The sequence below is a fragment of the Phoca vitulina genome, unplaced genomic scaffold, assembly GCF_004348235.1.
Source record: "Phoca vitulina isolate PV1807 unplaced genomic scaffold, GSC_HSeal_1.0 scaffold19, whole genome shotgun sequence".
NCBI lineage: Eukaryota > Metazoa > Chordata > Mammalia > Carnivora > Phocidae > Phoca > Phoca vitulina.
In genome coordinates, this window is record NW_022589722.1 from 20,405,330 (window position 1) to 20,429,610 (window position 24,281).

General features: G+C 44.3%; 1 protein-coding gene across 1 annotated transcript in view; it reads right to left on the reverse strand.

Moving 5' to 3' along the window:
- Nucleotides 1-20,039, reverse strand: part of BPIFC (BPI fold containing family C) — a 39,633-nt gene extending 19,594 nt beyond the window's left edge. Inside the window, exons 1-7 of the mRNA XM_032416910.1 lie at nt 19,961-20,039; nt 12,113-12,236; nt 9,038-9,158; nt 5,022-5,150; nt 3,685-3,840; nt 3,494-3,557; nt 1,315-1,375 (exon numbers count right to left, since the gene is read on the reverse strand). Of these exons, the coding sequence (XP_032272801.1) occupies nt 1,315-1,375; nt 3,494-3,557; nt 3,685-3,840; nt 5,022-5,150; nt 9,038-9,158; nt 12,113-12,236 (655 nt within the window). The 5' untranslated portion in view covers nt 19,961-20,039. The remainder of the gene's footprint in view (nt 1-1,314; nt 1,376-3,493; nt 3,558-3,684; nt 3,841-5,021; nt 5,151-9,037; nt 9,159-12,112; nt 12,237-19,960) is intronic.
- Nucleotides 20,040-24,281: the final 4,242 nt, after the last annotated feature.

Consider the following 24,281-nt stretch of genomic DNA (forward strand, 5'->3'; position numbering starts at 1 on the left):
CTTCTACCCTTGCCCCCTTTCTGTCTATTGTTAACGGATGGAAGCCAGACTGATCTCCTTACAACATAAGTCAGATCATGCAAGCCTTGCTCAGAACTCTCTGAAGACTTCTCTTCTCAGACTAAGAGCCAGCCTTCGTACTGACCTGCAGAGCCCTGAAGATCTGACTGTTGCTTTCCTCCTCCCTGACCTCATCTCCGGCTGCCTTCCCCCTCACACCCTCTGCTCCCAGGATGCCCTCCTCATAGTCCCTCCAAAATACTTGGCATGTTCCCACGTGGGCCTCTGAGCTTGTGGTTTCCTGTACCTGGAGTGTTCTTCGTCCAGATCTAGGAGTGCCCCTCACCCTATTCCATTCAAGTTCATACTGGAATGTCACCTGCTCAGTGGTGCCTTTCCTGGCCATCCTATTTTAACAGAAACACCTCCCCAGCTTCTTCTCTACTTTATCTTTCTTCTTACCACTTATCACATCAGTATCATAGATTTTACTTATTATCTTGCTTGCTGTCTGTGTCCTCTGACTAGTCCATGAGGGCAGAGATTTCTGTCTCTGGGCTTACTGCTGCGTTCCCAGCACCAAGCCTCTTACAGGTTGTCAGCACACCTTAGGTGAATGAATGAATGGAATGGAGAGAGAGAGAGACATCCAAAGTATCAGGTGAGCACAGAGGAGGCAAAACTTTGGGGTGCAGACTATGAGGTAAGACTTCCTGGATGAGACTATGCCTGAGCTGAGTCTTAAAAGATAATGAGGAGTGGACAGGACAAGGGATGGCTCAGGGGTAGGAAGTGGAAGGGACTGGACCCTTCAGGGCTTAGCACAGTGCTGGCGAAGAAATAGGTATTCAATAAGTATCTATTAAATGGATAAATGGGTGGAGGAGAGGGGAAGCTCTTCTAGGCAGGGAGGGCAGCATGAGCCAAGCAACAGGTGTGGGGGCAGCAGAAGCAGTTTCACTGCTGGGGCAGAGAAAAGTGCCAGATGAGGCCAAGAGAGATGAGTTGAGCCAGAGCATGGCGGGCAGGTCTTGTAGTCCATGAGAAAGCATTTGGGCTTGATCTTGAGGCAGCAAGGAGCCACTGAAGGGGTTAGAACGGGGGGAGGAAGGGGCTAACTTGCTTGAGATTAGCATGAATCATCCCGAAGAGGACAGATTTAGTGCCAGAGCTGGTGTTTCCCATGGCTCTAGTTTGCAGAGAGTAGAGCAGGGAGAAGAGCTGGGCTACCTCACATTGAAAAGCAAACCTAGAGAGCACCAGAGTTTGAAGGCGGGAAGAGAACCACCCTGAAGGGGCAGTTCTAGGACTCACCTTCTAGCATGCTGAGATTGGCGTTCAGGGCTTCCACCTCACTCATGATAATGGGACAGAGCTAGCCATAAAAAGAATTTAAAAAAATTGCAGGTTATCACATTGCACTTGAAACCTCTATTTAGGGGCCTAGACCTGCAAACAAAGGCCTTCTGGTTAGGAGCCATTCTCCCTTTGGTCACCAGGACTTTCCCTGAAATTTGTCGATGCCTATGGGCCCCATGTTCTGTACGTATGGGCGGTGTGTCATTGAATGCTGGCTAAACTTCAGAGCAACCGGGACTACACCCAGTTAGCCCCATGAAAGAAGGAGCCCTCGGCTTCTCTTTCTGTGGTGTGACAGGACACGTGCCCGGTGCATCTGGTGCGGTCACCCCTGAGGACCTGTTGCTGGACCCTTGCCGGCTGGGGACGCCACCGCCTCCCGCCTCCTATGTAGCGGCACCATGCTCTGCTGGGAAGGTGCAGCGAGCTCTCCCACTCGGCTGGCTTGAGAGCCCAGTAGTCAGACATCTGTTTAGATCAGAACCCCTTTTGGAGTTAGAAAAGCAATCTTGACTTGGACTCGAGCTTGTCTGTAGGAAGGAGGAGGCGTGCCGACATGGGTGGGCCGCCGTGCGCCTGCGTGTGCTAAGCACTCGGCGTGGTGGTTACTAGCAGAGGCTTGGGAGCCTGGCCACCTCGGGTTAACTTGGCACGTGATTTGTACTCTGTTCTCAGTTTCCTCATTTGCAACATGAGGAGGATGACTGTACCCACTTCATTATGTTGTTGTGAGTAGAAATAGAAGTAATCCATGTAAAATTGCCCACGCATAGCAAGCATTCAGTAAACGTCAGCTGTCTATTTTAACCCCATTTTGGTCTCACGACGGCGCTGAGAGGTGGGCACCACTGTCCCCCCTTTACAGATGGGAAAACTGAAGCTTAGAGAGCTTTAGCGAGTTGCCAGGAGTTATATAACCAGGACTTAGAATAGATAGTTGTGGTCTGAGCACTTTTTTCTGTTTTCCTACGGCACAGAGGGAGTACTAGAAGCAAAGCGTCCATGGTCTCTAAGTCCTATACACACTCCCAGCAAACTTAGCTAGTGGCTTCCTGTGAGAGGCCAGAGAACCACGCCTGGTTTCCAGCAGCGGAGCGATGGCGAGTGTGGGGTCCCCGAGCCGACAGTGCTTTCCCTGTCACTCTCTGACACGCAGGTGCACCGGCCCTCAGCACCTGCCAGGTGAGGATGGAGAAAGCCCGTGCAACCTGGGAGTCCCCTGACCAGCCGGGCACCTCCTCGGACAAGCTGCTGAGTGTGTTTGCGTGTTGATTTCCTCACGGACGTTCATCAAGCACCTACTGCCTGCCAAGCATGAGGGGGATGGAGGCTTCCAGATACTGTTCTTGCCCTTTCATTTCCACTCCTCCTCATCCTTTTCCTTGTCTCCCCCCAGATATGGGTAAGGCGTCCAGCGATGGTCTGGCCTGGACTGGAAAGAGGGCGCACAGCCAAATCCATCTCTCCCCTTCCTCAAACACTGATTTCTGGAATCGAGACACTTGTAACTTTGGAAGCTATCTTAACTTATACTGTTTCTGGAAACATCCTTTCTTCTCCCCCATTTCTTACCTATCAAATTTGCACTTATACTTCAAGGCCCAGTTCAAGTCCTACATCCTCTAAAAAATATCCCTTTTGGGTTATTTTAGGCCATTTTGATTGAATCTTTCCATTTCTCTGAACCCCTTCGGTTCAGTCTAATGATCATGTAGTTATGCATTAAATTCAAATACTCATTCAGTTATTGTTCCACAAGCCTGAGTTGGGTTTTCCTAAAAAGATAATAAGTTTATTCCTATTTTATATCCCCAACAGCCTGTAGCCTAGGGCTGGGCATGCAGTAGGTACGCAATAAACTCTTGTTGGTCGTTTGCCCATCCTGTGCTGAGCACTTGAGGTAGGGAATGCTGTTTCATTCATCTCTGCGTCCCCAGCACTTAGCAGAATGTTTGGCACATGGCAGGCACTTGCAAAACTTAGTAAGTTGCAAAGGATAATGTGTGTGAAAGTGCCTTGGATGATGCCTAGCATACAACAGGTGCTCAATAAATGTTTATTGACTAAGAACTAGGTAAAGCATGGCAGAACCACTGAGCATTTTACTGTGGTTGCGTCACTTCTAAAGACTTACCATTTCATTTAAGTTCTTTAAAATAGGTTTCTCCATGGGCTCAGCAAAGGAGTTGTACAGGACACTGGGGAAAAAAAGAGAAAGAAACGGGCTTACTCAGGAACCGTATCTGCCAGTCGTGAACCTCCTCGGGCCCTGCCGGAGAATCCAGCCCCAGACCAGCAACTGCCCAGCATGGCGCTACCACTCACCTGAGTTCTCCGGAAAATGACACATGGCCGTGGCTCACTTGGGCGTAACAGTCTTGGAGCTTCAGGATCAGGTGACCAAAGTCATTGCGGGCCAGGACAATGATACCGGTGAAGTAGACCCCAGAGAGAAACAGATCAGCTCCTCCTGTGTCTTGACTGTTGAGAGGAAAAAGTGCAAGGTTACCCAGGCCTGGGCAGGGGTGAGATGGATCATTTCTCTGACTATCCACAGCCTATAAGCTCCTGGAGGGCAAGAACTCTGTCACCTCTGGATTCCTGGCACCAACAAGAGGTAGGAGCAGAGTAGGTGCTGAGTGTTCACCAAACAAATGAAGCAATGAATATGTGGCTAGGTGACAGCTTTAGCTCAGCTTTTTTATCCTGAGTGCTCTGGCCCCCATAGTGGCCGAGCATGTATTAAGCACCATTCATATACGATGCTCACGTGGAGAGAGAACATGGGGTAGCCTTATTTAGGATGGGCACAGATGGGGACGAGACACTTAGATGCAGTCTGTGAACTCTTTGAGGGACTGGAGTGTCTGTTGTTTGTTTCCACACCCCCAGGATGAGCACATAGTGTAAGCACTTAATATGTGGCTGATGAGTCAGCAAAGAAATGAATGAATACCTGAATCTGTGTTATTTATGGGAGAATATATAATTTCTCTACAGTGTACAGGTCTTGAGATGGGGATAAATGGTACTTGGTTGGCACTCAGTAAATGGTTGTTGAATGACCAAGTGGATGAGTAGATGTGCTTTCTGGGGAACCAACCGAGGCAGACCTAAACATTACACCCAGGACAGTGACTTGCACGTAGTAGGTGGTCTGTAAGTGTGACTTGAATTTGATCCCTCGTTTCTCTAGGAGGGTGCAAAAGCCTTCTGGTAGGGAGAGAATTGGGCTCCAGCTGACTATTATCCTCTAATCTCCTTGTGAGGTAGGAAGGCCCATTTCCTATCAGTTGCCCCTGAGGATGGGGAAGTGTGTGGAATGGCCCAAGATCATACAGTGACTCACTGAAGGTCTAAAATGTTGAGCATGTGTCCGTTCCTCCAACAGTCAGGGACTTCCAGCTCTTAGGAAATCTTAAATGACATTTTGCTCTGTCTTTAAGGGAAGGATGCTTTTCAGCCCTCCTCCTCCCCTGCCCAGCCCCCAGCAGAGATATCCTGATTTAAATCTCTCCTGGATAAAAGTACTCTCGAGAAAGACTGTTAGTGGCTGAGGGAAAGAAGCCTAATGTCAAAAACATCAGCAAATTTTTGGACTTTCAATTTTGGTTCCATTTCTCCCCAGAAGAGGCGCAGACAGCACTGAGTGGAATACTCACAAGAGCGGAGACTTGATTTCCCAGTTGGTGCTGATGTTGGCCCTGCCGTGGTTGGTCAGGGCCTTGATTCCCACCCCAGGCACAAAGGCTAATGAAGTATTTGGAAATGAAAAGGCATTGATTTTTATGCTGTAAAACAAGAAACAGAGAGGTTAGCGCATGTCTTCTAGCACATCGCTAAGTAAGGCAAAATCAGAAAGGAGGTTTGTGGAACTCCCGAAGGCAACTGTGAATTCCTGTGGAGGAAGGAACCTCGGGTCTGAGGTGCTGCCTCTGGGCACTGCCTTTTTTTTTGAACTCACGACCCTGAGATCAAGACCTGAGCTGAGATCAAGAGTCGGACGCTTAACTGACTGAGCCACCCAGGCGCCTCTGGGCATTGCCTTCTAATGCCCCTTCAACCCTTACCAAGAAGCCCCTGGTGTCTGATTGAGGGGGAAATGAGCAAGTATAGAAACAGATTCGAAAATAATCAATTTTTCTAGTTTCATTAAAGACAGTATGAGGTACAACACTGCCATCGTGATTTTTCCCTTCAGCTGTTCCAGTGCTTCTCAATGGGGGCGGATATTAGTATTTTGGGTACGACAACTGTTTTGTGTACAGGGCTGCTATACACATCGCAGGGTACCTGGTGTGTGTGCCAACTAAATGCCAGCAGTGCCCCTCCCCCATCATTGGGACAATCGCAAGGGTACCTTCCTTCTCTTCTCAGATGCCCTCTACGTGGACAGTATCTGCCCTAGTTTAGAAACTTAGAGTATTAATTTCCCCTAGGATTATCTGAGCTGTCAACGGGTGGATAGGAAGCAATGGGCTGCATGTAATTCTTATAGGTAGATGGCTCATGTATTGAGTGATTACTCCCTACCAGGCACTGGGGTAAGCACTTTACATGCATTAGATCATTTTAATCCTCACAATAATCCCATGAGGTTGTTGCTGGTTTTGCAATCTGCAATTCATAGATGAGAAGATAAGGAACGTGGTTGAAGTCATATATAAGTGGTAGAACCAGACCTGGAGCCCTCCTCAATCTGTCTTCAGACTGTGTTCTTAGCCAGTAGGCTATGCCACTTCATGTATTGTGCAAGGGGCACTTGACTTGGAGCTGAGTTTTGTGCTAGCCGCGCAACCTTGGGTATGATACTTAAACTCTTTCAGTCACTCAAAGGAAGGGTTACTCATGGGCAGGTTGGGAAGACAAAATGAGATCACCTGCGTATAACTGTGGCACGGGAGAAAGGCATTGTTATGAGCTAAGATTAGGAAAAACGTAAAACATAAATGTGATAGCTGATAACAAATGCTTATTTATTATTTCTTCTATTTTGCATCCTTTCCTATGTGTCTTTGTCATACACCCTGAGTCCCACTGTGGGAAGGAGATGGTAGAGGTTCATTTAACAGATCTTGGAAATATTTTCCGTTTGATACATATAGGTCTAATGCATTCCTTGTATTCAAGCTATGGATGTATCATTAAAGAAAATAATTTCTTTGTTGCTGGACATCTAGGTCGTTTCCAGTTATTTCTGTATTATAAAGAATGCCACACTGAACATCCTCATATATGCTGTTTATGTGTATGCCTTTCTAGTGAGGATACTGAGAAGTGGGATTGGTAGGTCAAAGAGCATGCATTAAAAAAACAAAGTCCTTGTAAATAACTTTCTGAAATGGAACCATCCAATAGAAATAGAACGTGAGCCACATACATAATTTAAAAATTTCTAGTGACCACATTTATAAAAGGGAAAGGAAACAGGTGACAGTGATTTTATTAATATTTTTTTCTCAACCTGATACATCTAAAATAGTATCATTTCAACATATAATCAATCTAAAAATTATTGATGGATATTTTGTTTTCTCTTTTTCAAAATAAGTCTTCAAAATATGGTCTGTTTTTTTCACATTCATAATATGACTCAGTCTGGACATTGAATTTCATCAGAAATACTTGTCCTATATTTAGATCAGATAAATTTTCAACTGAAAAAGTACACTTCCATACTCAAATTGTTCCACACATACTTAAAAGCTTTTCTTTTCTTTTTTTTTTTTTTTAAGATTTTATTTATTTATTTGACACAGAGAGAGCACAAGCAGGGGGAGCTGCAGGCAGAGGGAGAGGGAGAAGCAGGCTCCCAGCTGAGCAGAGAGCCTGACGTGGGGATCAATCCCAGGACCTGCAATCATGACCTGAGCTGAAGGCAGACGCCCAACTGACTGAGCCACCCAGGCGCCCCAAAAGATTTTCAAAAACTGAATTGAGTGAGTACGTTTTTAAATTAAAATTAATTAAAATTAAATAAGTAAACCTTCAGTGCCTTAGTTGTACTAGTCCCGTTTCCAGGGCTCGGTAGCCACACGTGACAGGTGGCTCCTGTGTGGGCAGCTCAGGTCAAAAAGTACTGTACCAGTTTCTCTACTCCCACTAGCAATCTTCACCTACACTTCATAATATATGTTTAACCCCGGATTTTTCTGCTGGAACATTATTGTCATTGTAATTAAATAATTCATTTTGTAAATATATAATGTCTATCTCTCTTATTGGACTTTAAGGGCAGGGGAATATATCTGCGTCATTCACTACGATATCCCCCATGCCTGGAACAAAGCCTTGGTACCTAGTAGGTACTCAATAAATACTTGTTGAATGGCTGTCTTTATTAACAACTAGAGCATTTTCTAGGAGCTTTTCCTAGATCACCATTCTTCTCCCCACCCCCCAAGCCCCCCCAAAACTCATGGTTTTATAGAATGGTATCCTTGATAGCAGGGAAATTATTGCTCCAAAGGGTTAGAGCATCAGGGAATTATCACTGGATTGATAAAGCCTTGGGGTCAAATTGTGAATCACAGATAATTCCTTATAAAATCTTGACTCTCTGCTTTACCTTCAAGATTTAGTGCAAGATGGACAAAGGTGTCCTTTCCCTATACCGCCTTTGGGGCTTTTGTTGGCAAATACGACAGGTTGCTGCTGTCTGAACATCCATTTCCCTTTCTTCTTTCCCAAACATCCCTGAATTGGTTCAGGATGACAAAGATGTCTGCTTGGAAAATGAATTTTCCAGTCTCCCTTGCTAATAATAGTAAGTATGGTCATAAGAGAGATCTGTCCATTATCGAGTACTAATAGAGCAGGGCTCCAGAAAAAAAAAAAACTCACTGAAGAGACTAACCCAGCTTTTAAGAGCCCTCTTAACTCCTTCTTGGGCCTGAAATATGGATTTGATGGCTGAGCTGCAGTGGCCATACTGGACCATGAGACAACCTTGAGGACAGAAGCCAGAACTGAGGACGGCAGGGCAGAGAGATACAAAAAGGCTGGGTTCAGATAAAATTGTGGGGCTTCCATAGGATCCCGCTACTCTTTCTTATTCTTTTCTTTTCTTTTTTTTCTTTTTTTGTGGGGCTTGAACTCATGACCCTGAGATCAACACCTGAGCGGAGATCAAGAGTCAGACGCTTAACTGACTGAGCCACCCAGGCGCCCCTCTACTCTTTCTTTTGAGCTTCTTAATTGTGGCCCATTTCTATGACTTTTAAAATCTCAACTAAACTTCATTAAAATAAAGAAAGACTTGATGAGGGTAGATTTGTTTCTGAGACTGTGACTGAATCCTGCATCTAGGTTTAGGGTGTGGGGGCAACAATGGGATGGACAAAAATTTCTCTTGGAATTCAAGGGGCAAAGTATTCTCATTTTAGGGAAGAGGCAAGGACATCGAGACTCTGAACAGATTCCCCAGGTGCATACAACTAGTGTGTAGCAGGGATAGGACTTGGACCCAGGTGTTCTGACCCCAATCCTACACTCGTTGTCAGCTTTATGACCCCTGTTTCTTGAGGTCATTCATCTGATAAGCCCCTTACCAAAGATTAACTTTGTGTTAACTTCTACTCTGCAGGTCCCTGGTGTTACACCGGAACACAGGGTGACATATCCACAACCCTAAGGTTTTAAAGAGTAATTTCACTGCTAAAAATACTCTTTTACTTACTTTGAAAAATTGTAGTTGACATAATCAACCTTCAGAAATTCCAGAGATTCAGAACCTTTTAGGTCTGGGATATTTTTTTCCATAACCATTTGCTCAATCATCTCCACCCCGGCTAGAACGCCTATGAAGGAACCAAAGAGAGCGTTTATTGATAATGACGAAGATGATAATGGCATCATTAGACATACACGTGAAGTTTACCGAGCAAGGCGTGCTCTTAGAAACTTAGAAAGCAGCAACCCTACAAAGTGGTGCTGTTGTCCCTGTTTCACAGAAGAAAACACTGGTCCTCAGAGAGGCTAACGAAGACCCCAGGACCCCAGGACTAACAGCAGGAGAGATTCTCATTATGTGGCCAAGGCTAAAGGATACTACTACAGGACGCTGTGATAGGAGAAGTACAAAATATTATCATTATCCACGTTTTACAGATGAACAAACTGAACCTCAAAGAGATGGATTCTCACCTAAGTCACATGGCAAGGAACTGGGGGCCCCATAGTCAAATCTGGGCAATTGGGCTCCAGAATCCATGCCTTATTAGAAAGTTATTCTACATTCTCCCCTTTCCCCTAGATTCTTTAGTTTAGTTTTTTTTTTTTTTTTAAAGATTTTATCTATTTATTAGAGAGAGAGAGAGAGAGAGAGCGCGAGCACATGAGTAGGGGGAGGGACAGAGGGAGAAGCATACTCCCCACTGAGCAGGGAGCCCGACGTGAGGCTCGATTCCAGGACCCCAAGATTACGCCTGAGCCAAAGGCAGACCCCAACTGATTGAGCCACCCAGGCGCCCCTCCTCTAGATTCTTTAAGCTCAGCAATTTTTGGCCTGAGGTGCATGGACTGTTGGGCACTCTTAACCCTCCTGAAATCCTAGTAAAAGACTGTGAGTAGGATGTGTGTGCGTGTGCATTTGGGTCTCATTGTTCAGGGGAAAGGGGCCACATTTGCATCAGATTCTCAAAGGAACCCAGGACTCCAAAAAGGTTAGTAAGCCCCGCTTTTGTGCAATTCAGGAATAAATCTGTCTTTATGTGGTAACACCACAGGACACATTTTTCAGAGTTCACGGAGAAAAAGAGCCCTCCTCATAAAGAGCTTGAGAAAAGTAACTGACATAGTAATGAAGAATGATCTTTTCATTTTAACCTTCTTAAGGAGGAAGCTTTGCCTTTACTCCCTATTTTGCAGCTTAAGCTCATTTCCACTTAGGCTATCCCTGTGGAGATTCAGAGCAGATCTTATCCTCTATAATACCATGAATAATATTATAATACAGGGATGCAGGGATAGGATGTAAAGGATATAAAGATGGAACCAAAGGCACTATCAGACAGCTTAGTTTCGAATCCCAACACTGTCATGAGATAATGATAATTGTGTGTCTGTGTGGGCCAGGACTGTCTACACTTTACACGTATTCTAACCTTTGATCCTCAGAGCAACCCAGTGACATATATATTATTATTCCTATTTCACACAGGAGGCAGTTGAGGCTCAGATTCCCAGACTTGCCCGAGAGCTCACAGCTACTGCGTGTCATCAGCGAGGCTTTGGAGGAACGGGGAGCAGAGAACAGAAATCAGGCAGAGCCAGAGACCTGAACTCCGATCTTGCCTCGCCCCCTTCCTGGTGTGTGATGTGGCAAATTCAGTCCAGCCCCTCTGAGACTCAGGTTCCTCCTCTGTAAAATGACTATCCCTTCTTTGTAGGGTTGTTGTGGGAATTAAATCAACCCAGAGCCCATAGGCACATATCAAAGAGCGTGGCCATGGTAGATGCTCCGTCAAGGCATGGTTCTGACTTTATAGTGTGTCCACCCCATGCCATATCTCTACAGATGATTCCATCTGGTCCTCACATCACGACAGGGGGGCACATTATTGTCATTCTCCTCACCCCGTTTTCCAGATGAGAAAACGCACTGGCCCAACCCTACATATTGAGGAAAGGGGCAGAACTGAGATTCATACCCATGTGAGCTGACTAGATCTGTTCTTTAAATTGCTCTGATCTTGAGGGTGGAATAAGCTATTCTCACAACTTTAATACTGTTACAAGATGTCTATTTCTGATATGTATTTCTGTGCATATAAGCATATCAATATAGTAACAAGATACACACACATGCAAATATACATGTGGATACACATGTGCATTCCTGGTATGTATTTCACATTATAGCCAGCTCATATGACAATTGTGCAAGATGGATCAACTTTAGATTCCCTGTACCACAAGAGGAACTGGGGGAAGGACAAAGAGTTGCCCAAAACTCAATCTTCCCTTCCTCCATCCCTCCCTTTCCCTCCATCCTTCCTGTTTTTCTTTTTTGGTGTAGCAGGTGAGGCGTTTCCTGGTCACACTTAGGTATTTCTGAGTTAGACTAGCAGTACTTGAGTTGATTGCTTTAGTTAAGAAGGGATTGGAGTGAATCTATCTGCCTGTATTCTGTAATCTTGGGCCAAGATTTACAGAAGAGAACTAGGCCCACACACTTTGGTTTTGCAGTATCTTTCCCATATGCAATCTGCCCTCACCCCAGCTCTGCTCCACATTTTTCTCTCCCTGTGTTTATAAACACCTCTAAAGGAGTTTTTCTTAATCTTTCAATGTCTCAGGCTCCTTTTTGCATCTAATGGATGTATGGAGCCTCTCAAGAAAAATGCACAATCATCATCTACATTAAATTTGGCACACAATTTTAGGGGACTTTAAGTTCCTTTTGGAGTTAAGCCCTTTCTGAAGTTCTAAGGTGTTACTTTTACTCTCACATCTCCTCCCCTCTAGCCTATGACGTATCCTCCTTTAGAGCAGAGGTGTTTGTTGTAGGTGCATGAAGGGGTACAGGTGGCAGGGGTCAGGGAGAGAATGAATATCTGTGGCCATGTTTGGACAGGCCTACCATCAAGGTGATTATTTTTTAGAAACACTTCCTTCCCAGCCATCTTAGCAGCCTCCACATAAGGGGCTGGATCATCCCACAGGAGAGCTTGCCTCAGTCATGAGACAGTCCAATATGAGCTTGGGTCATAAACTCCACCTGTAGCCTGGCTTCTGGAAGCATTCCACTCACCATAGTCCAGAGCCCGCTGAGTAACCCTGGCCTTGATTCCAGGGTAAACGGTCTGGGCAGATGAGATGTAGAGATCCCACAGGAAGAAACATCCCCAGAGGACTTGGACTGCCTTTGTACGCATCTGCAATTAACCAACATTTATGGTTCCTTTATTATTTTTGACTTTTCTTTGGTCAATTCCATCCAGCTTTTCTATGATTTCTTGTTTCATTGCTCACTTTCAGAACTCACTCTATCCACCCGTCTGTTCATATATCCGTCCATCCATCCAACCATCAATCCACCCACCTACCCAGTAATCATTTATTGAACACACCAGAAATGTGCTAGGTGCTGAGGATGCAGAGATGACCTGTGTGTCCTTGACTTCTGCTTCTCACAGACCAGCGGGTGAGTCAGACACGCACACAGATGATGACTCAGTACAATACGATGCAGTGCAATGTAACACAAGTGCCTTACCGTAAATATAACACTTGTGATATGCCTTGGGAAGGGTAAGGGGGTGGGGATGCCAAATTTTTGAAAGTTTTAGAACACAAGTCAGTAGTTTAGAAAGGTGGCTTCAGAGAATGTGAGACAATCACTCATCTGCTTAGAGACACTTAATGAGTCCCCTTTGCCCGTAGGACAGGGTTTAAGCTCACAGCCCAGCTGTAAGACCCTGCCCTGCTCTACACTTCTACCACCTCGAAGACTTCCTTCCTTAACACACATGCCAGGCTCACCCCAGAATCTAGTATAATGCCTGGCACACAGTAGATACACACATACAAAATCTGAAATAAATATCTCCAAGGAGAGGGACCACATCTTTTTTGCTGTTTATATTGCTAGTGCTTGGCATATATTAAATATTCAGTGTATGCTTGTTTAATTAATGGACTTAATGAATTAATGCCAGCCCATTTTCTTTTCTTTTCCTCCCTCCCTCTTTCTTCTTTCTTTCTTCTTTCTTTTTTTAAAATATTTTATTTTTTATTTTTTATTTTTTAAAGATTTTATTTATTTATTTGACAGAGAGAGACACAGTGAGAGAGGGAACACAAGCAGGGGGAGTGGGAGAGGGAGAAACAGGCTTCCCATGGAGCAGGGAGCCCGATGAGGGGCTCGATCCCAGGACCCTGGGACCATGACCTGAGCCGAAGGCAGACGCTTGATGACTGAGCCACCCAGGCACCTCTCTCTCTCTCTCTCTCTCTTTCTTTCTTTCCTTCTTAGTAGGCTCCACACCCAATATGGAGCCCAGTGTGGGGCTTGAACTCATGACCCTGAGAATGAGACCTGAGCTGAGATCAAAAGTTTGATACTTAACTGACTGAGCCACCCGGGTGCCCCCCAGCCCATTTTCTTGATGAATGAAGCACAGGTTACCAATAGCAACAGTGACATGGGTTTCTTTTAATGACAGCTGAGCGAGTAATACATTCACAGGCCTTGTTTCTAGTTCTGGCAGTTTACAATCTGGGTGAGCTACCATTGTGTTCATATGTGCCAAAGACCCACAGGTGACAGATACCCACTGAGTTAACATACAAACATGAAACAAATCAGGGAAGCATTTGTGGGGGTGGTCAAGGAAGAGGAAGTTGTGGGAGCCATGCAAAGGGTGGGGTCAGGCCAGGTAGGGCAGGGAAGGATTCAGAGAAGGGCTGGGATTCAGGCACAGTCTGGATGAAGGAAAAGATCATTGCAAGAGGTGTGTATGCGGTGCTTGGCCAAGAAAAGAAAGAGGTTTGATAAAGGGGATTGTGTGGGCTTTGTGGATAAGGCCATAGATGTAGACAACAGTGTGTTCCAGAGAATTTACTTGAGAGGAAGAGAACAGTCTGACCAGGGAGAGGAGTATCCATGCAGGGCTGTTGCTAGCCTATCTTGGCCTTTTGTATGGAATGGGAGAAGGTGCCCTTTGGAGATATACCAGCCTTCTGGCACAAAGTGGGGCAAGCAGAAAATGTTTTAGGAAAATCCCACACCAGTGTGTCCAGCTTGGTAGGTAGAGCCAGGGCTATCCCACTCACCCCTTGGGCTAGCATTTTTTTATTTTTAGATTTTACTTATTTATTTATTTTAGCAAGAGAGAGAATGAGCATGGAGCCTGACACGGGGCTCGATCCTATGATCATGGCCTGAGCCAAAACCAAGACAAGGATGCTTAACCAACTGAGCCACCCAGGCACCCCATGGGCTGGCATTTTGTCTGGTGTACATGTTGCCCAATTTATAAGGGGGCCTATGTTCAGATTAGTGAATGTTCATGTGGGTATTTTGCTGGAAGGCCATGAGGTTGAGAATTGGGGTCTTGACCTGCCTGTTCTGTGGTGCATATGTCCACCTTCAGGTGTGAGAAGCAGCTGACTCAGTCAACTTGCTTACATTTCTCATCTGATCTCCCAGGAGCCCTCTGTCCAGACAAACTGGACTCCTGGTCCCTAAACACTCACCATGTTTCCTGCCTAATATCTGTGCTTATGCTGTTCATCTTCACCTAGGCCTGCAGAAACCCTGAACATCCTTAAGCTTCATTTTAAATACAGCCTTCTTTCTGAAGCCATTTCTGACTTCCCTAAGTTAATCTCATTTCCTTCTGAATCCTTGGTCAAAATAGATATTTATTCATGTGTGTATATTTATTTTCTCACGTGCCATCTCCTCTGTGAGAATGTAAGTGCCATGAAGGCAGAGTCTTCATTTGGTTTGGAGGTCCTTGGGCCTGGCTTAGTGTCTCGGACATAGAGTGATTGATAAGTATTGGTAGAATGAATTGTAAATGAAGGAAGAACGCTTACCTCACTCTGCATTATATTACAGTTCTTTGCAGAGGTGATTAACAAAGCATTTGTACACTGGTGGAGTGCATGCACCCACCAGAACAGATGTTGTCCACAGTCCAGGAACAGCGTTGGGGAGGTTAGGTACTGGATCATGGGGACAGGAGAAGTCTTGGGAGGACTGGCCAGTGTGGCTGGGGTACTGGGGATGGGGTGGGAGACTCAGAGTAGTGATTATTTACTATTAGAAATGGAGACATTTTAATATCTTAACACTGCTATGGTCTTAACCTTCAGTATGATGTTTCAGCCCTACAGAGTTGGTTTGGGTTATACTGGACAATGTACAAAAGAACCTGGGCAGCAGTGCTGGGGACAGGGCTATGGAGGGGTGGCTTGGCAATGGTTGGGTGCAGAGGACACCAAGGGAAGTGTAGAGCAATGACAATAAGAGCCAAGGGGGCAGGACTTGGGTAGGAGACCTGTCTCTGGTCAGGCCGCAAGTGATCTCAGGGTTGGAGGAAATGTGAGGAGTGGGACAAGCAGCGAGGGGCAGGGTGATATTGATATCTTATACTCAGTTAGAATGGATGCAGAAGCTAGGCCCAGTTGCCATCTGTGCTAGGCCCTCCTTGATCCTTGTTGTCCTAGGTTGGGGGTGGTGGTCAAGGGGTCCTGGAGAGGGGGATAGGAAGAGATGGATGAAACTATGGGAGTCAGGGCAACACTCCTGGGGCTGAGATTAGTTGCTATTCACCAATTGGTATAAAAGTATGTCCACATTTTAACAAACGGTGAGGCCATACTGATGTACAGTCACACTGAATTGCTGTGGGAAAAGAATTGTAAATGAATGTCTCATGCCAAGGCAGGCATGAGGACTTTTTTTTTTTTTTTTTAAAGATTTTTATTTATTTATTTGACAGAGAGAGACACAGCGAGAGAGGGAACACAAGCAGGGGGAGTGGGAGAGGGAGAAGCATGCTTCCCGCCGAGCAGGAGCCCGATGCGGGGCTTGATCCCAGGACCCTGGGATCATGACCTGAGCTGAAGGCAGACGCTTAACGACTGAGCCACCCAGGCGCCCCGAGATGGATTTTTTTCAAAAGAGGAAAACATTTTCTTAACAGTGCAATGCAATGGGAAAAAATATTAGATCAAAAAGTCTATACAGGGACGCCTGGGTGGCTCAGTCGTTAAGCGTCTGCCTTCGGCTCAGGTCATGATCCCAGGGTCCTGGGATCGAGCCCCACATCGGGCTCCCTGCTCTGCGGGAAGCCTGCTTCTCTCTCTCCCACTCCCCCTGCTTGTGTTCCCTCTCTCGCTGTGTCTCTCTCTGTCAAATAAATAAATAAAATCTTAAAAAAAAAAAAAAAAAGTCTATACACATTAGGCTGTATCCAAATTAAGGTTGAAATGATCTCTCTGCCTGGCACGTAGTTAAGACCTCAAGAAGTATTTGCTACCTGACCAACTGACTGGCTTATAAGATTCTGGTTAACTAAGAAATGTTCTAGAAAACTGTGAAAAAAAAAGGGGAAAACCAAACCATCATATAAATAACTCTCCATTTCTACAGTGAAAAAGCATAATAAACCAAATCAGAGCTATTACTTGTTAATGGAGTAACAACTAAAATAATGAATTTGTGTGTGTGTGTGTGTGTGTGTGTATATATATATATATATATATATATATATATATACACACATTTTTTTTTTTTTTTTTTTACCATTTACACAACTCACAACCATCCTTGGAGGCAGATGTTGCTATAATCCTCCCTCCCTCCCAGGCACGTGAACACAGAGACTTGGAGAGTCTGAATGACTTGTCTGAGACCACATGGTAAGTCAGGCACCTGGGAACCACACCTTGCTCTTCTGGTTCCCAATTCTAGTGTTTATGAATTTAATTACTTGATAAGTGCTAGATTTTTCATTCTCATCTGGGAACTTTAGGAGATGCTTGATGCCATCTTCTATGTGGAAAAAAAATCTAAGCATCTGGATATTTTCAAGTGTCAAGTGCAAATCCTACCGTATTTTCCTGGGCACAGATGGAATTTTAAATGCTCTTCCAGCAGCAAAAATCTATTTTCCCTTCTTGGGTAAAGGAAGTTTCTGAAATGGTTTACACTGATGGAGATCCAGGAACTCAAAATTGCACATGGAAAAACATATTTTGCCTCTAGAAATTTTATGAGTGAATGAAATTATGGGGCTATAAAAGGATTGTATGTAACTTTCAGTTGAATTGTTTGTTAGGATGATAATTTATGGGCAGAGGAGGGAAGGAAGCTTGTCGAGCAAGGAGCTGAGTCCTTAAAGGTTAAGTAATTTGGCTGACAAGAAAGGGCAGGAGGAGTTGCCTGCTAAGAGAAGGGATCCAAGATGACTTAAAAACCCTGCCAACAAGTTACCTATTTTGTTGCGTCTAAGGAATTGTTTCTTTCCATGATTCAAAGCCTCAGAAGTCATTACATTTCCATACCAATAAATGGACAGAATAACACTTCTAAATTAGACGGCTCTACCATAACAACATTTTTCTAGATATGTCTCTTGAGGCAAGGGAAACAAAAGCAAAAATAAATTATTGGGACTTCATCAAAATAAAAAGCTTCTGCACTATAAAGGAAACAATCAAAAAAACTAAAAGGCAACCTATGGAATGGAAGAAGATATTTGCAAATGACATATCTGATAAAGGGTTAGTATCTAAAATATGTAAAGAACTTATACAACTCAACACCCCAAAACCTTACAATAATCCAATTAAAAAATAGGCAGAAGACATGAACAGACATTTCTCAAAAGAAGACATCCAGATGCCCAAGAGACACATGAAAAGATGTTCAATATAACTTATCACTGGGGAAATGCAAATCAAAAGTACAGTGAGATATTACCTCACACCTGTCAGAATGGCTAAACAATGACACAAGAAACAACAAGTGTTGGCAAGGGATGTGGAGAAAAAGGAACTCTTGTGCACTGTTGGTGGGAATGCAAACTGGTGCAGCCACTATGGAAAATGGTATAGAGGTTCCTCAAATAGTTTAAAAAAATAGAATAACCATATGATTCAGTAATTCCTCAAATAGTTAAAAAAAATAGAATAACCACATGATTCAGTAATTGCACTACTGGGTATTTACCCCCAAAATACAAAAACACTAATTCAAAGAGATACATGTACCCCTATGTTTATAGCAGCATTATGTACAATAGCCAAACTATAGAAACAGATGAGTATCCATTGACATATAAATGGATAAAGAAGTGTGATACACACACACACACACACACACACACACACACACTCTCAATGAAATTTCATTTGGCCATAAAAAAGAATGAAATCTTGCCATTTGCAACAACATGGATGGAGCTAGAGAGTATTATGCTAAGTGAAATAAGTCAGTCAGAGAAAGACAAATACCATATGATTTCACTCATATGTGGAATTTAAGAAACAAAACAAATGAGCAAAGGAAAAAAGAGAGGCAAACCAAGAAACAGACTCTTAACCATGGAGAACAAACTGATGGTTACCAGAGGAGTTGGGCGGGGGGGAATGTGTGAAACAGGTGATGGGGAATAAGGAGGGCCCTTGTCCTGATGAGCACTGGGTGTTGTATGGAAGTGTTGAATCACTATATTGTACACCTGAAACTAATATTACACTGTAGGTTAACTAACCAGAATTAAAATAAAAACTTCATAAATAAAAACATAAATATATTAGGTGGCCCTTGCCTGAGCCATTCTGATGAGCAGAAATAAGAAAACTCTTATTTCTTACCAGGGGTGCCTGGGTGGCTCAGTCATTGAGCATCTGCCTTCAGCTCAGGTCATGATCCCAGGGTCCTGGGATCGAGCCCCACATTGGGCTCTCTGCTTCTCCCTCCCTCTGCCTCTGCTGTTCTCCCTGCTTGTGCTCTCTCCCTCTCTCTCTCTCAATAAATAAAATCTTAAAAAAAAAGAAAAGAAAACTCTAGTACAACTTAGGAAATTCCTGAGACAGGTAGACTTGCCACTGGTATTCACAGAGGGAACTTTGACAGACTTTGGGAAAATCAGTTCAAGGAGGTGATAAATGAATGAAATGCAGCCTTTAAAACGGGGGCAAAAGTTGAAAAATTAAGTCCAATTGGTTTAAAGAAGCCTGGATTGCCAGAATATTCCAACCTAATGGTTAAGACAAAATGTGTGTAAGGAATCTAAATCAACAGGTATAGAATATGGGCAGAACTGTGGCAGAATATAGACTATTTCAAGGGATTTAGCTCACATATCTGATTTTTACCAAGATCTCAAATTACAAGGGCATTGAAAATTTACACCTAGTCTTCCTCAAACTCCATACTTAACACAAACAGGTTAAACAATTCCGGCAAGTGGGAGGGCCCTTTGCTCCAGCAGGATAGGACGTAGGTCACTTGATGTGGTTTAAGACCTGGCCCCAAAGCACAGAGATCACAGCGGTCCCTTCTTCCTAAATCCACACTGGTTCAAGTTAGAGACAAGTTAGCCTTTTCTGCCATTGATCTGGGATCCCCCCTGAAATGCAGGCAAAAATAAGTCCAGGGGCGCCTGGGTGGCTCAGTCGTTAAGCGTCTGCCTTCGGCTCAGGTCATGATCCCAGGGTCCTGGGATTGAGCCCCGCATCGGGCTCTCTGCTCGGCGGGAGGCCTGCTTCTCCCTCTCCCACTCCCCCTGCTTGTGTTCCCTCTCTCGCTGTGTCTCTCTCTGTCAAACAAATAAAATCTTAAAAAAAAAAAAAAAAATAAGTCCAGAAGATTGAGTGACTGTCTTAACATTGCCAAAATGATGCAAATGTCAATCACTCGTCCACACCAACTCTCTTTTCTTTCTTAGGCCTGCTCATTGTCTTCTGGGTGGGCATGAGTGACATAAAAGACAAAAAAACAAAACAGAAAAACCTAGGCAGACTATAAAGACTCAGGCTACCTGACGGCTGACTGAGCCGGGACAGCACCAGCGAGGGGGTAGTCCCCACTGGGAGATTTTGCGCTGGCAGAGACCAGAAGTTTGTTCACGATTCTTACCTCAAGCAGAGGAAGCGTCCAAAGCTGGGGAGCACCTTCGATTCCTTCTGCCTCTGAAGCTACGTGTTCTCCGCTTGAGCCTTGAACTCAGCTGCTGAAAAGACAAGATAATTAAGTCTGAATCATCTAGTGGTGGATTTTTTTAAAACGCCTCTTTCAAAATGTGTTACTTAATTGCTACACTTCAATTGCCCAATAGCATGAATGAACACTCTAGCCTCTACCTAGATGAGCAGTCAGTGCCACCCATGCAATGCTTACTCCCTGTAAAACACACACACACACACACACACACACACACACACACACTATTATGACTACGTTACCAGAATGATTAACTCAAGACTTCCAATGTACTGAAAGAGGTGTCAAGTTGCATTGTATTGAAAGAGGAAGAATTTTCCTTTCTGGGTCAATAAGCCAGTTTTTCCCGGTCAGGGTGCCTGTAGCGGATGGCCCAACTACTGCCCAGAATACCTTTTGGACTTTTGGTGGATCGGCTTCAGTCCGAAAGCATGAGGCTTGATAACTGGGCTGACCTAGTTACCACCTTTACCTTTCAGGGTAGGAGCAGAGCACAGATGGTATCTCTAAGCGTCTGCTCCTCTTCAGGTGGGTTAGTGCCTTCCGCTCCCAGTATTTCTTTGAGGTTCGGCTGGGTGGGTGCATCAACTCCTATGTGACTTCACACCAGTAGGTTCTAAACCTGATCCACCCTCCCGTCCCTCATGTTTTAGTCTTTGCATTTTACACAGCCAGGGATCTGATTGCATGAAGTCTCTAAGGTCTTATTTACAATTTTCTGGGTAAGATAGGGCAACCCACTGTCTTAGTTTTCTCAGGATGCAGGATTTTCAGTACTAAAACCAGAACAGTCCTGGGAAAACCCAGGAGATTGGTAACCCTAAGAAGAACAACAGGCACGCTCACTTGGCATTGTCCGCACTCCTGACAGCTCTTCAGGTCTCTCACCCAGGGCGCCTCCAGTTATATTTACCTATTTAACTTGTGTTTCCTTAGGGACACAATGGGGATAAAAAATAGTATCTACCTTGATAGGTTCTGGTGGAAAAAAAAGTGTTAACCGTCAGTCTGTTGGGGCTGTTATGGCGTCTAAACAACAGACATTTATTGCTCACAGTTCTGGAGGCTGGGAAGTCCAAGATTAAGGAGCCAGCATGATCACATCTTCCTGGTTCAGAGCCAGCGCCTCTGACTACGTCCTCACATGGTGGAAGGAGCCAGGGATCTCTCTGGAGCCTTTTTATACAGCATTAGTCCCATTCATGAGGGCTCCACCTTCATGACTTGAGCACCTCATAAAGGCCTCACCCACAGATACCATCACTTTTGGGGATTAGGATTTCAACATATGAATTTTGGAGGGACGCAAACATTCAGACCATAGCAATAACCTGGAAGAATTTGCTCTTAAAACTGAAAAATGCCATAAAATTTTATTCATCAGTATGTGTCCTTATCAATGGTGATACAAGCCTGAAGATACTCTCCTCACCGAATCATTTATTGTCAGTCATCACAGATTCCACTCATTCAATCCACAAATATTGGGCAAGGACCTCTTCAGTAAAGAAGACAGAATCCCTGTCCACGTGGAGTTTATTAGATGAAGCTATAAAACAAACAAGCAAACAGCAAAACAAATAAAAATGTATAGATTGTGATGTACGCTATGAAGGAAATGAGGGACTGTGTTGGTGTGGTGGTCTTGTAATTGGCGGGGTGCTGTCACTGGGGGAGGCATGCTCGCTTTGTGGGGTGGCCCAGGAAAGCTTCTCTGAGGAGGTATACTGGAGCCGAGATCTGAGCTCTGAAGGGAATGGGGATACAAACCTCTGTACTGTACGAAGGACAGAAATACAGGCATTAGGTATCTGGACGGTGGTCTCCGGTGGGTAGTTGGAGCTCTGGGGAAAGCTTGGCTGGAAATGTGAATTTCTTTTTTTTTTTTTTTTAATTTTTAAAATTTTTTTATTGTTATGTTAATCCCCATACTGGAAATGTGAATTTCTAAGTCATCATGCTGGAGGTGAAATGAAAGCCCAGAGGAGGGCAGGTGTGTGTGGGGCAGTTTCCCACGGTGCCTGTGCTACTGAGGGCCGTGGGATGATCTCAGGTGCTTGACGGAGAAACACTTGAAATTGTATTGTCATTGTTTTTAGTGTATGAGGAAAAAAGAATACACAACCAGACGTGGAAGAACAGGAATGACATCACAAATCACATGGAAAAAATTCATAAAGTACCCCAAATATTTCTGTCCCTTCCTCAGAATCTTCCCTAGGTGGCAGTACCAGTTTCTGCCCACCCCCATCTCTCCTGCCCAGAGCAGCTGCTTGGCCCCACCTTCCTCCCCTGCTCCCCCACTCTCCCACATTGCCCCAAACCTCCTCCCTGTCAGTAAGATCCCTGTCCTGCTCAGCCTCCTATTTGCCTCTCCCATCCATTAACCAGCTGCATAGGATCTGCTAGACTTACAGGGAAGCTGATCATTGTAACACAGCTGTATTTTGCCAGACACAAATATTAATTTTTCCTTTTGCCCTGGAAAACCTGAAAGTCTTGGTGGAAACCTGAATCATTGTTGTCTATCCTGGGGCATCTGGCACAGGATTTGAGGGGAGTTCTCAGGAAGGGTGGCCTGGAGAAAGTGAACCGGGGACTCTGTCCTGCAGTGCTGGGCTCTCGCCTCACAGGGACCTGCCCTGCCCACACCACCTAGGACCCTGGGCAATTCGCTCCACTCCTGGGTCTCTGCCATCCTTTTCAGAGTCACTGAGAGAATTGAACTGAATGAACTAGCACATAGTTTTTCATACATTATTAATGAGATGCATCATTATGTTTCTCTATTTTAAACATACAAAGTTTAATTTCCACGGTATTTATTTTTTACATTTACCCTCTATTTGGAAATTAGTAAGTTTTCCCTTTACATAGCTTTCCTTTTTAAACAAATGTACATATGGCTTTTTTAAAAAAATATTTTTTTTTAGAGAGGGAGAGAAAGAAGAGAGAGAGACAGGCAGAAGGAGAGGGGGAAAGAGAATCTTAAGCAGGCTCTGTGTTGAGCATGGAATCTGATGCGGGGCTCAATCTCATGACCCTGAGATCACGACCTGAGCCAAAATCAAGAGTCAGATACTTAACAAACTGAGCCACCCAGGCGCCCCTAAACCAATGTACATACAGTTTAAGAAGTGGGCTGATTTATGGGGAAAAGTAAAGTAAATAATGGTGCAGCTCAGGTGGGACATGGAATAATTCTAGAAAAAGAGGCTCAAATAATTCGAGTTTAGGAAAAAAAGATGGAAGAAGAGAGGGCAGCTAGTCTGTTTTATTTCATTTAGAAAGGGCCTGAGATTCCAGCTCCTTAGCCTCCTTTCTGCTCAAGGAGTGTCTTTTTTTTTTTTTTTTAAAGATTTTATTTATTTATTTGACAGAGAGAGACAGCGAGAGAGGGAACACAAGCAGGGGGAGTGGGAGAGGGAGAAGCAGGCTTCCCGCTGAGCAGGGAGCCCGATGCGAGGCTCGATCCCAGGACCCTGGGATCGTGACCTGAGCCGAAGGCAGACGCTTAACGACTGAGCCACCCAGGCGCCCTTCAAGGAGTGTCTTTAAGGCAAATTTGCTGAATTCATCATCACAACAAAAGCCAGTAGCACTATGTCCAGTTTCACTATTTATTTTAGTTTTTCAGATTTAACTGAAAATTTGCTGGGAACTCCTGCTTATCCAGCCTACCCACGATGGCAATCTAGAAGGCAAGATTAATTATTTCACTTACTAATGGCTGACAGCATGTTAGTCTCTGCAGATCAAGGGACACCTTTAATTAAAACTCCAAAGAAACATCATAATTAACTAGGTAGAATAATTGTTCATTAAAGAAAAATTTCAAGATATAGTGTTAAGGAACTGAGCATCATACTTCTTGGTTTCTGGAATGTCTGGGCTATTCCCATATAGGAAAAAGCTGCTGAATACCAGACTTTTTTGAGCTTGGAAGACAAATTATGTTATTCTTTGCAGGAGAGTAAAGTGAGAGAGGACAGGGATTATCTATATATTGCGGGGGGGGTGGCGGCAATGAACCAACATTTTGTGTTGGTGAAATCTGGTTAAAAGGACACCGTGAAGAGGGAATAAGAGGTAGGGAAAAATAAGAGCTAACATTTTTTGTTGTTGTTGTTATGCTCTGGGCACCAGCCATATATTACCTTATTAAATCCCCACCAAGACTGTGTGAGGTACTAATATTATCTCAATTTTATAGGTGAGAAAACCAAGGGGTTAAGTA